This window comes from Danio rerio, chromosome 14 (assembly GCF_049306965.1).
Source record: "Danio rerio strain Tuebingen ecotype United States chromosome 14, GRCz12tu, whole genome shotgun sequence".
Taxonomy (NCBI): Eukaryota; Metazoa; Chordata; class Actinopteri; order Cypriniformes; family Danionidae; genus Danio; species Danio rerio.
In genome coordinates, this window is record NC_133189.1 from 55003775 (window position 1) to 55017118 (window position 13344).

Sequence of the window (13344 nt, forward strand, 5' to 3'; positions counted from 1 at the left end):
TTTAGTACCTCGTGTATGAGATTTAAGGTTTGGGACTTTGCCGAAGTTTGTTCTGAAATGAAATGTCAGACTTGACATCATTCGCTATGGTTTTTAATGACACGCGACTCTTATTGACAGGTCAAATTCCGATCTACCTGCTTACACTGCAGACACGAGGGCACAGATCCGATTCATATCAGATAAATTTCCACATATGAACAAGGCCTGAATCTGATTTAAGTAAATCGGAATCGATGTCGTTTGTTTCTGCTTACACGTACACGGGCCATATCTGATCTGTGCCACATGGGAGAATAACATCGGTATTGAGTCACTTGAACAGTGCAGTGTAAATGCGGCCTTTGAACACTGTAACAGATAAAAGAAATCTTTAAAGCTATATCATGCATACTAATGAAGTTCACAATAGAGCACGCTGATTGGTTCGAACCAAGTGTTTTTCATGAATTAATGAACAGATGTGCTGAAAGTTCCATGACGTCACTTTATACTGGCCGGAACAGACTATTCTCCACGCTTGAATTTACACAAGGATCTCATTGCCGAGACGTAGCTTCAAAATTTCTTTTCAGACCAGAAGAACGAATTTGCTCACAAAAACAAAAATTTTCACTTTTTAGTGAAATAAATGTGTCCTGTTTAGTGTTTTTTAGTAACGTGGAGCACATATATGACTGTCAACAGGTCCCGTTTACACTTGTGCGTTTTAGTTTTAAAGTTTTAGATCAAAAACGATCTGCGTCCACACTAGCGTTTCTGAACAGCTCTCCGTCCACACTACGCCACCAAAAACGTATTTCACGTGACCTTTCGCGCACTCTGGGCATGCGCGTTCTAGTATAAACAGGAAGCATGCGTCTCACTCGGTATTTGGTTATTGTTAGTCAACAATCGCCGGTTGAACAATGAACGCGATGGCAAAGAAAGCAAGATAGGTCTTTTTGTGGACAGACGACAAAGTCAAGTTGTTACTAAACGTAACAAATGAATAATTGTACAATGGCGCCTAAAACAGACAATAGTTCAAACAACGCTCCCATTTCTGTGCTCATGTTGTTGTTTACAGTACTGTCTTCCGGTAGCGTTAAAGCCATGTGTTATAGTCATGTGATAGGGGCTTGACGAATAAGGGAAGGACATGCAATGACACAAAATCCCCAATCAGTTAGCGAATCTCAGCAGTCCCACCTCCATTTTCAGATGCCTCCGTTTTCCCCCCATCCACACTGAGACGGAGCAGCAGCGTTTCAGAATGAAAACGGCTAATCCAGCATTTCCAAAACACTCGATGCTCGAAAACTCCAGCGTAGTGTGGACGGATGGCGTAACCGTAGCAAAACTAAAACACATTAGTGTAAACGGGGCCTCAAAAAATGTGTTATGGTGTTTTGTGACACGGTGTCAACATGACTGATATTAACCTGTTGTAGTTCATCAACTTTTCAAGAAAGACTCTGCCTTCCTGCAGTTTCATTTTGTTCATTTATTGATCCACCTTTGTCTTTCTTTACTTCTCATTTTGACACAACTGCAGCCTATTTTTTTTTTATTAGCAGTTCTACCTTTACTATTGGTGTTGTGCAGAGATGAGTGTTGACGTCTCCCTTTTCATTTCGATAAGTTTAACTAACATGTTTGTAATTAAATGAAATTTTTTAGATTCGTTGATCATTTTGATTAACTTATGAAGCTGTGACACCCACACAGGTTTCCAGTTTATGACCGTCCCTGTGATTTTTCAGCAATTTCTCTGTTTTTTTTCATCTTATGATTATATTGTAATATTGAGGTAAACTCCAATTAGGCATTTCAAAACTCGCTTAGAATTAAAGAGAATAGGAGGCCAGGGTTAATTGGTGGTTTGCACTGTGATGAGATATGCAACGCTGCACTTAGATTGTATAAATGTGCGTAAGTGTGTGTGTGTGTGTGAGAGAGAAAAAAACTGCAAAGCCTGGTGCACATATATGTGCCGCCTTATTAGAAACTAATGGCAAATTTGTTTTGGCCAAGTGGTAACCTAATTGAACAGATTTCCCTCTCCATGTGCACTATTATCAAAGCTGCAGTTGTCTGAGGGTTAATGGTCTTTCCCTGAGCTGAACTGTAACATTGGACAGATGGTTGCGAGCTTGCAATGGAGCGTTAGCTAACAGTCTGACAATGAGCAGACAACACTTCGCTCCCGCCGTGCAGGAAAACACACAGACCCTTAAGTCCACTTCGCCAAAGCACGGAGCAACTAGGTTAAAGACATTAATTGAGGCAAATATCGTAGTTCCAGACTAACGAGTTTTCAATTAATTGAGAAGATAATGTACACTGAATTTGAATAATTGGCTCATGAGGAAGTATTAACGCCTTTAGTTAAAACGAAGAGAGCGGTCACGACCCGTATAATGAAGCCGCAATTGCATAGGATTAAGCGGCTTCTGGTAACTGGGCATTGACTGCACATATATACACGCTTGTTTATGCGCTGTCGATGACACTGATTGCACACATTTCTTTCATTTATTTGAATGCATCTTCCAGCGCTCTCATTTCAGATGTCAAGTTACGGGATGATTCACATCGACTCGCTACTTTGATGCAAATGAAACCATCTGACTTGTACCGAAATTTTCATTAATAACAGACGGTTTGAATTGGAATAAACACAATTAGACCAGGGATCCATTACGGTTTATTTGCATTATAATACGTAATTGATTTTTAGATGGGGGGATTTAATTAGCATTTCCCCCTTTATTTTCCGAGTCCTCCGAGGGCTGTTGTGCCTCATTCATTTTCTGCTACTCCTCTAGTTATCCAGATTGATTCAATGGTTAAAACAAAAGGCCCTCTGGCAGACGGGATCCACTTGTTTATTGTAGGTTTAGCATTAGTGTCGAACAAGAAAACGCTTCATGCTTGCATTGAGTCAAAAGGAGAGGCGTGATCTTTGCTATCTCTTTTTTTGTTCCTTTCCCACTGTATAGTGTTCTTAAACGCTCCAGGGCTCTTGTTCTGAGACGACTCGTCCGAACTGATAAGAAAACCACCCAAAGCTTTGGCAAAAGCAGTAGTTTGTTCGAGAACACTGTTTTAGTACACCCTGCAGACATCGAGATAGCAAGAAAGAAACATTTGTACTTTAATGTTCGTCTTTTCTCCACAAGCATGCCATGTCAAGCTCACATGTTTAGACAGAGCTTGAGCACTAGCCAATCAGCCAACACTAGTGCCCAGTGGGCATCAACCTCTCCGCCGCACGCGAACTCTTCGATCGGAAGAGACAAGTGTGCGACTTGGGCTACTTAAGATGGACAGAGTCTTTAACCTCAGTAAGTACTGCGCTCGCCGGCCGGCCGTCACCTAATATTTGACAGGCAGGCAGCCCGCGAGTGACTCTGTTGAGGGATGTCACTGGTACTAATGGCCCTTCCGTAGCACAGATCCTCATCGCTGCCGAGTGCTTACTGTAGCCTGCGAAGACACCTCAGCTCACCTACACTGCTTCAGGCGTCTCAGGCTGTTTATTCAAATGCCTGCTCACTACTGCCCTACTTTATAGACGTGATGCATTCTCTTGGATGGAAAGGTAGATTTTTTTTTTCTGGTCTGAGCTGTCTGTTGTTACTATTGCTCTGTGCAGGGTAGATCTGAACTGGAGGTCATGGTTGTGCAAAATTTACAATTCCCACAATTGTCTCTACTTTTTTTTTTTTGTTGAGAGAGTTGAATTTAAGATTAATTGGCCGCAGCACACATAAGAGAATGAGGATTTTATAGACTTGAAATTCAACACAGGGTCTTGGGAATGAAGTGTTCTTTCTGATGGGTCTAAAATATTTTATTGAACTAAAATATCTAAAAAAAACATCTACAGTACTTTTCTAAAGTTTCAGGGTCAGAAAAAATGGCTCACCCAGGCTGCATTTGCCCAAAAAAAAAATCAGAAATAGCTGAAAAAAGGTTCCTGACCCCTGACACAAAGTATGATCGTATTCTACATCCCTAATCCAACACAATCCCTAAACCCAACCACTGTCTTACTAATGAGCAGCTAATTATTGTATTAAGCTAATAAGCTTAGTTAATGGTTTGTTACTAGTGTGAATTGTACAATAAAATAGTGACCCACAATATAATACAAAGTGAGTCAAATGTAAAGATGCTATTGAAAATAAATTTGACAATTTTTGCAGTCATTATTGTCATTTCAAAATATTTAGTTTTGCCGTTAAATATTTTTGTTAGAATACAATGCTTATTTGTAATATATAAATATTTTGTAGCATTATAAATGAATTTAACCCTTGAATTTTGGTCAGTTCGAATGCATAGTTGAAATTATACTGACACCAAAACCTTTTGAATAGTAGCATGTGTATGCAAATATGCATTGTTAAATCATTTGCTGTATGCATCATTTTCATCATCATTTTACAGCTGAAGCCTGCAAACCTTTAAAAAGACCTGCCATTCAGATTGACCTTTAAAGTTAATTGTATGATTTGATAAATTTAGTTATTTTAATTGTTTCCTGACTTTTAAATTCAAGTGTTAAAAACATTTTCAGTCTGATTTAAAATGCATGATTAAATCTTTATTAACATGACCCTAAAGTCTTTTATTTTTACATTGATCATCATTCATCCACAAGCATTGCAGTGTTTCTGAAATGAGCCCGAGCTCTTCCAAACCATCGTCCGCACCTTGACTATCTTTGTTTGGCCTGTCTGTTGTTTTGATGTCATCTTCAGCAAGCAGAGTTTTGGGATGCTTGAGGTGTCTATTATTGGAGCAGCTGCATCGTGAGCCAGTCAGAATCTCCTCATAAATGGATTGTACAGACAGTCGGATAACCACGGCTTGCAGCACTGGCGAAATAATACATCCGTATCTTCTCACATCTCGTCCTTTCTCCTATCAAGCCGAAATGCATTTTCTTGTCAGTGAGGGTTCTTCCCTCTGCCACCCCTCCCCACTCCCCAGCATTTCCCTCTGCAAACAGGTCCCTCTGCTTGTGAGTGCATACTAATAGAGCGCTAGACTTATAAGAGGCATGTTTGGCATTCAGTGCAGGGATTAGAGAGAAAGAGAGTTAGTTTAGTTCAGTACAGGGGGAAGCGTGGCGTACCTGCTGCATTGGTGCACCAGATTGTTTCTTTTCTCTTTACGGCAGACAACTAGAGATGCTGTAATGTTAAAACTTTCAGCGTTATGATTCCATTCTCAAAATGTGTTTTTATTCATAGCAAAAGTGTCAATATTACTATTGGGCTGATATATGATACCATCGCCGATGACCAATAGACAACACGATGCTATGCCGGCATCGCGGATCCTCCGCCCACCTCGTCACAAACCTGCTTGCGAAAAATACACATTAAGACGTATTAGTGTAAACAGGGCCTAAGTGTTAAATTGGCATTTTAGAACGAAAATGATCTACACCCACATCGTGTTTTACCTAGCATTTCTAAACAGCCCTCCGTCTGCTGAAAACACATCACCTGACCACACACACACACAGCCACACACACACACACACACACAGCCACACACTCTGTCATGCACTCATCTGAGCTCCAGTAAGCAGTGCACGTCAGATAGTTTATCAAGGATGTACCGCTGGATCGTGTCTCACTATAGTTGTTAAACGTAATATTCAGACATTTCAAGACTCCCGGAAGTTCTGGGAGTCTCTATACATTTGTGGGACTCAATGCCTGAAAACGAGTGATAATCTCCCGGAAATCAAGCATCTCCCTCCCGGTCCTCAAATAAGTTGCACACCCTTCTCACCCCTCACCACCGGATCCCTCCTTGCTCTTCAGACACCTTGCATGCACTGTCAACCCCCAACCCAAATAGTAAGATTCTTACTATTTAAAAACTTTTAAAAAAATAATTTCCTGTCATTTTCAGTCAGATTAAATCTGAATTAAAACATTTGAATAATTGAGTAACTCAAGGACTTGTCATACTGAATGCATCATCATTTTTGAATGACTTCCTAAAACAAATATTTCAATAAAAAATGACTCCTGTCACCACTTGCTAGCATATAATGTAATCAATGCAATGTATTTACCTCCTGCCACTTTAGACAACATTGTTTTTATCTAAACTATAAATTGTCGTAATCTAACACACAATTCTGATCATTCAACTACTACACACAAACTAAAGACTGCATGTGAAGCAGTTTCACAACTATACATGACAATGGCTTAGTAAATGACAATCAATCAAGATTTTAATCCTCTTTAATAATTATTGATTCAGCATTATTTACTTTCCACAGTGTTTCCTTCATGTGGCAGCATTCTCCCAGTGGGATACATACTGTAGATGCAAGTGTTTTTGAGTTTAACTTTGCATTAGTCTGAAGCAAGACAAGCTGATTATAAATGCAAATTTGACTCTCTGCCAGCAGGAGGCGCTTATGGAAGATCAGAAATGTTGAATTACTCATTAATGGCTCTAATCAAGGCAGCGCTGAGCTCTCGAATGGTTCCTCTCCAGTAGTGCCAGACATAATCTGCAGACATTTTATGAGTGTTTATGCTGGATGATTTTGAGAGCATAGTAACTAAAAAAACTAACACATGACTTAAAAATAAACGAAAAAAAGACTTTTTAGACTTTTGTTTCCACTGCCAAAAGGGTACCAATAGTGGTGTGGTGCATGACAGTTTCAGTCGATTTCATTCCCGCTTGAGGAAATGTCTACAGTAAAGCTGTACTGGTCGTTCATATATCTTATGAAAGGCACTTCTCACAAAACAGATGCTTTAATCCTATAAATACTTGTGTATAAATGTTCATTACTAACTTTTAAATGAACATAATTTGATTATAACTGTAGATGATAGTGTGAAATAGCCATCTGCAATTATATGAAAAAAATAAATAAATGCAACTTATATGAACACATACTGACCCTTACAGTCTCCTACACACAGCATACATTTAGTCCTGATTTGGGTTCAAAAACAAGACGCAACATATAGCCCACAGTCAGTGCAAACCTCGCATCTGTATCCTTAATTTTCACCAGCACATGTAACCTCTGTTAGAAAGTCCTTCCGAGTTCATAAAAGTCCAAAAGGTGATGATAACAGTTAAACATGGCAGTTTGTTCATGGTTTAGTTGCTGAAAGGATCATTTGTTCTGTTTTTTTTCGGCTTCTCCTTTGTTTTTTTTGGGCTTCACACACACGTTTGGATGTCAGAAGCACTTCAGTAATCACGCGCACATTATTATCGTCAGCTGAAAATTTCAAATATAGTTGTGATTTGCGAGCTCTCCTGAGAAAGTGAAACTGCTAGCGCTTTTAGGCGGATTCGCAAAACAAAAACAAGACACAGCAGGTTTTGTTCTTGGCTTTGTGGCTGTTCGTTAAAATAACGATAGGGTTTGTAAAGCTGAGGTCGACCATGGATTGTTATTTTGTCTATATAGTATCACGATGTAATCTCTCAGCATTATATTTAAAAATGGCGGTGTCTTTGATTTCATTCTTCTACTTGTGTATGCTCGAGTCACGCTTGTCTATAATCCAATAGCGTCCAGCTGCACGTCTAGCTCAGCCTTTTGTTACCCTTTTGTCGTGCTAGGAACCATTTGCAAATGGTACCCTAAAAGTGGTTCAGTTTGCTTTTAGGTACCTTTTGACAGTGGAAACGACCATAAAAGTGTATAAAAACAGGCCATAAATGAAAATAGCATTAACACTTTACTCAAGACGGTCATTGTCTTTTAAAACAAACACTCATGTTCGTGTTGCATCTTGAATTTAAAACAAAGCTCTCATGTCTACTCAACTATTCAAAGCCTTTTGGAAGATCATATTTGTGGGGGTTACTTTAGTTATTAATTGAGAAGCACTGGGTCGCTGTATTTACCACAGATCAGTAGTGACTAGTAATATTGAAAGCGCTTGCTAATACTCTATATCTCTCTTTTCCCCCCTACAGACCCCAGAGGAACTGGATGACTCGGACTTTGAGACTGAAGACTTTGATTCTCGCAGCAGGACCAGCGTTCAGACAGAAGATGATCAGCTCATTGCTGGACAGAGCGCTCGGGTGAGCAATGGGGCTTTTGTACTTCACATCACAGCTTCGGCTTGCCAATATATGGAGCTACTTAGAGATGTTAAAAGGTGTCAGAGGGTGCTTTCACATGTTAGATGGATTTTGTTCTGAAATGGGGATAAAAATTGTTACAGTAGCTGTGTTTCCATCTAAATATGCAAATTAAATTTATGCTCAACTTCAACTTCAAAGACGTGCGAATAAAGCAGCGCTTTTCATCCAATGAGTCAAAGAGAACAGAATCCTCACTTCCTGATTAACTGGCACCAAATATCAACAGTAAAAACTGAATTTGCTGGTAGGAGAAGCTGAATTGCCCCTCAGAAGACAGTCTGACACGCAGTGAATGTGTGGTGGGGTTTGAAGGCGTGAGATGCAGAGTACAGATGCTCTAGACCAGGCGAGGGCCAGATGCAAAAAAAAAAAAAAAAAAACGTTGTAGTGGGCCAAATTTTACATACATCACAGAGACACGCATATATATATATATATATATATATATATATATATATATATATATATATACAGTTGAAGTCAGAATTGTTAGCCCCCCTAAATTTTTAGCCACCTGTTTATTTTTTCCCTAATTTCTGTTTATTGGAGAGAAGATTTTTTTTCCCACACATTTCTAAACATATTAGTTTTAGTAACTCATTTCTAATAACTGATTTATTTTATCTTTGCCATGATGACAGTAAATAATATTTGACTAGATATTTTTCAAGACACTTCTATCTTCTATACAGCTTAAAGTGACATTTAAAGGCTTAACTAGGTTAATTAAGTGAACTAGTCAAGTTAAGGTAATTAGGCAAGTTATTTTATAACAATTGTTTGTTCAGAAGACTTAAGGGCTAATAATTTTGACCTTAAAATGGTTCATAAAAAATTAAAAACTGCTTTTATTCTAGCCGTGTGTGTGTGTGTGTGTGTGTGTGTGTGTGTGTGTGTGTGTGTGTGTGTGTGTGTGTGTGTGTGTGTGTGTGTGTGTGTGTGTGTGTGTGTGTGTGTGTGTGTGTGTGTGTGTGTGTGTGTGTGTGTGTGTGTGTGTGTGTTTGTGTGTGTGTGTGTGTGTGTATGTATATATGTATATATATATATATATATGTATATATATATGTATGTATGTATGGATATTACATATCCATAATGCACTGAATCGTATTGCTTACTCACTACAACTGAAATGCCCTAGAGTTTGTTACAACCGAGCTGAGACCACCTCATTCAGGCAATCTTAGACAGATTGATTTGGCACGGATCTGAACTTGTATGCTGTATTCACATATGCCCACACCAACCGAGCTAACAGGGCAAACGCACCAGGTTCCCAAACAAACCTCTAGGTGTGAAAGCACCCAGACTCCATTCTGAAATTGCAAGAGAATTGGATCCCTTTTGTAGAAACTATGAATTCTGTCCAATGACATGATAGTTCTCATCTTCATCAGTGTTTCTGCAATAAAACTTTATCACAGTCCATTTGCACAGCATTGCGAGGTGCTAAACACTCTACTCGCAGGTCAGATGTGCTCACGTCACGGCCGGATCCACCTTCGCTTCGTTGCAATCGCACAGCAACTTTGAATCAGTGTTTTTAAGATTCTGCACTGATTTCGTGTCAACAGAGCTCCCGATGTTGCCACCAGCAAAATAGACATCAAACCTCGCCCCCTCTCTACCTCCATTCCTCCTCTCTCTCTCTCACTCTCTCCCTTCACATCCTCCTCTGTTGCCTTGGTAATGCGTATGAAAATCCATCCTGACATAGCTGGAAGGAACAGTGAATATATATCTATATTTTTATTATTTTGTTATTAGTTTGAATATATTCTCTGGTCCACAGCTGTGGTGATGGTAGACGCCGCCGATGATTGGCATCCTGTTTTCTTTTTTTAAATTCAGCGTTGTGTGAGAGAAAGGTAACAGAAACCAAGTTGTGTTTGGGGATCTTGTTAGGGAGAGTGCTAGCTTTTTCTGTGAGCACTACTATTGAGTTCCTGATAACAGTTTGTGTGACTGCACAAATGGAAGAGTGATACGTGGCCCAAAACCTATTTTTAGGAAATACATTTAAACATTTTGCCTGATCCTGTTAGACTAGGGCTGGGCACTTTGACAAACATCTACATTTTATATATATATATATATATATATATATATATATATATATATATATATATATATATATATATATATATATATATATATATATATATATATATATATATATATTGTTACCAGGATTTGAAAATCTAAATCAACTTAATCAGTATAAATTCAATCAATTAATAGTTAATTAACATACAAATTCAGCATTGTGTGAGAAAAAGCTAATGGGGACCATGTTTTGTATGGCAATCTTGGTGAGAGTGGTAGCTTTTTCTGTGAGCACTACTATTAAGTTCCTGATAACAGTTGCACAAATCCACAATTTTTTTTTTTTTTTTTTGGCCAATCCTGTAAGACTAAGGCTGGGCAACATGACAAACATCTCATATCACATATATAATTTTTTATTTTCCTATTGGCCTTAATGCATTTCTCCCAAGTGCTGTCGACTACATGCATGCCAGTCAACAACAAACAGCCGTTGCAAAATAAAATGTTGCATTATTAAAATAAAAGATTGATACAGCGGTTGAGCGACCATCACACACTTCTCCTCAGAGCTCGCCAGAACTGAACTGAGCTCCCATACATGCAACAGCCACAAAAGAAGTCCTATTAAAAGGGAAATGACATTTATACACAATGCATATCAAACATTAAGCGACCATTACAATATCACAATAATTAACCCCGAAAAAGCAGAGCAATCACTACCAGACTGCTGTTGTGTTTGGGATAAGGAGGGACGAAGCTGAATAAAGTTTCTTAGTCGCAGCTTCATATTGACTCTATCCGGTACACCTTAAAAAGCGCGACACTTCCGTTTTTCAGCTTCTTATTCGCGCTCAAGGAAACACACAACGGTTTTTATATTCTAAGCAAAGGCTAATTATGCGGTCCCGGCGCCATCTTGTGAATCGACAACATCAATCTGCCATCAATTTGCCACAGCCATATCACCCTGCAGCCCAAAACTGGTTACTCACTGAAGCTAAGCAGGGCTGAGCCTGGTTAGTACCTGGCTTGGTAGGTTGCTGTTGGAAGTGGTGTTAGTGAGGCCAGCAGGGGCGCTCAACCTGTGGTCTATGTGAGTCCTAATGCCCCAGTAAAAATGAAGGGGACACTACACTGTCAGTGGGCGCCGTCTTTCGGATGAGACTCTCCCGACTCTCTGTGGTCATTAAAAATCCCATGGCACTTGTCGTGAAAGAGCAGGGGTGTTACCCCGGTGTCCTGGCCAAAGTCCCTCTATCGGCCCTTACAATCATGACCTCCCCCAATCATCCCCTTCCACCGAATTATCTCTATCACTGTCTCTCCACTCCACCAATAGCTGGTGTGTGGTGAGCGCACTGGCGCCGTTGTGCTGTGGCTGCCGTCGCATCCAAGTGGATGCTGCACACTGGTGGTGGAGTGGAGAGACCCCCCTGATAATTGTGAAGCGCTTTGGGTGTATGGCCATACACAATAAATGCGCTATATAAATACACATTACATTACATCAATCGTCTTTGACTAATGGACACTGATGCGCTGAAATAAATATTTTAAAATAGGCACTATCCTTATAAATAATCTGCATAGTTGCAATCTAAACTACATTCTCAACTAAGATAGCCTCAAAAGTAAATTGTTGCCTAACAGCAGGAATATTTGTCATTGTAGAGCGTGCTCTGCTTGTATGTGGGCGGAGTAATACACAAAAGTGAAGAGGCCTTTGTGTGCTGTTACCGGCAAAATATCTCACGGCTATAAATATAGTGTAATTATATTACCGTAATTAGTGTCATTCATTAATTGATTTTCCTTAAGCTTAGTCTCTTAGAGGTTGCCACAGCGGAATGAATCACCAACTATTCCGCTTTGTTTTGCGCAGTGGATGCATGTCTAGCTGCAACCCAGCACTGGGAAACACCCATAGAGTCATATTCACACACATTCAAACACTACGGCCAATTTAGTTAATCCAATTCCCCTATAGTGCATGTGTTTGGACTGTGGGGGAAACCAGAGCATCCGGATCAAATCCATGCCAACACGGGGAGAACATACAAACTCCACATAGAAATGCCAACTGGCCCAGCTGGGACTTGAATCAGTGACCAACTTGCTGTGAGTCGACAGTGCCAACCGAGGTGCCACACCATAATTAATGTATTTTCATCAAATAAACTGCAAAGCATAATAGATGTTAGGCTTTTTATTTTGTCAATGCAATACGTATCGTCATATCACACAGCCCTTTGTAATTTTTTCATGTTTACATCCACTCTGTCGGTCGCTTATTCTTTATTCCTCAAGCTTGAACGAGTATAATTACAGGCCGCATACAGTGATGTAAGCTTGTTGATGAAAACTAAAAAATAACACAAAAATATTCATCCCTAATCGTCTAGGGGATGGCAGCTCAAGTCTTGAACAGAAAGCTCTTGTTGAAGATAAAAGTGCTGCAGAAGACTTGCGTTTCCCATTGAACGTTGTTGCCAGGGAAGCGTGTAGTATATTTTTGTTTAGAGTTGTTGAAAACAGGGCTGTGGAGGTTGTGCTTGAGTGAGAATGTGATTATATAAGTCTGTAATCACTGTCCGGCCTCCTGTTCTTCCCCCCCAGAGGCTTTTGATTTAGTCCCCAGCCCCACTGGGAATCCCAGTCAGTCAGCTAATGCACTAATGTGTGTGCCAGAGCTCCAAATTTAAAGATAATTCAGCATACGAGGTGTGATGCAGCACGTATACTATAATTTTACCCAAACATCTCTGAATGTTTGTATACATAAATACTTTCGATATACACTGCATTTTAAATATGAGATGGTAAGATTTAAGGACATTTTTGTTAACATTTTAGAAAAATGGTCCATTAGTTAATGTATTTACTAACATTTACTAAGTAAGACTAATCTTGTAATAGGGCTGGGTGATGCAGCGAAAAACAAAATAACTATATAATGTTTCATATCATTTGGTATTGATAATTATTTAATTATAATAATTTACAAACATTACTTAGGCAAATAGTTTCAATAGTAAAAAAAAAAAAATGTATATATATATATACATACATTGTCTCTTATGTCTTATCAAATAAACAAGTGTTAAAGAGACTCTTAAACTTGACAAAAATGTTACAAAGTGTGTG

General features: G+C 39.2%; 1 protein-coding gene across 3 annotated transcripts in view; it reads left to right on the forward strand.

The window, feature by feature from the left end:
* Positions 1-13344, forward strand: part of ctnna1 (catenin (cadherin-associated protein), alpha 1) — a 193499-nt gene that overhangs the window by 114498 nt on the left and 65657 nt on the right. For all 3 annotated transcript variants that reach the window (NM_131456.2, XM_073921163.1, XM_073921162.1), the window contains one exon: positions 7975-8085. In NM_131456.2, the coding sequence (NP_571531.1) occupies positions 7975-8085 (111 nt within the window). The remainder of the gene's footprint in view (positions 1-7974; positions 8086-13344) is intronic.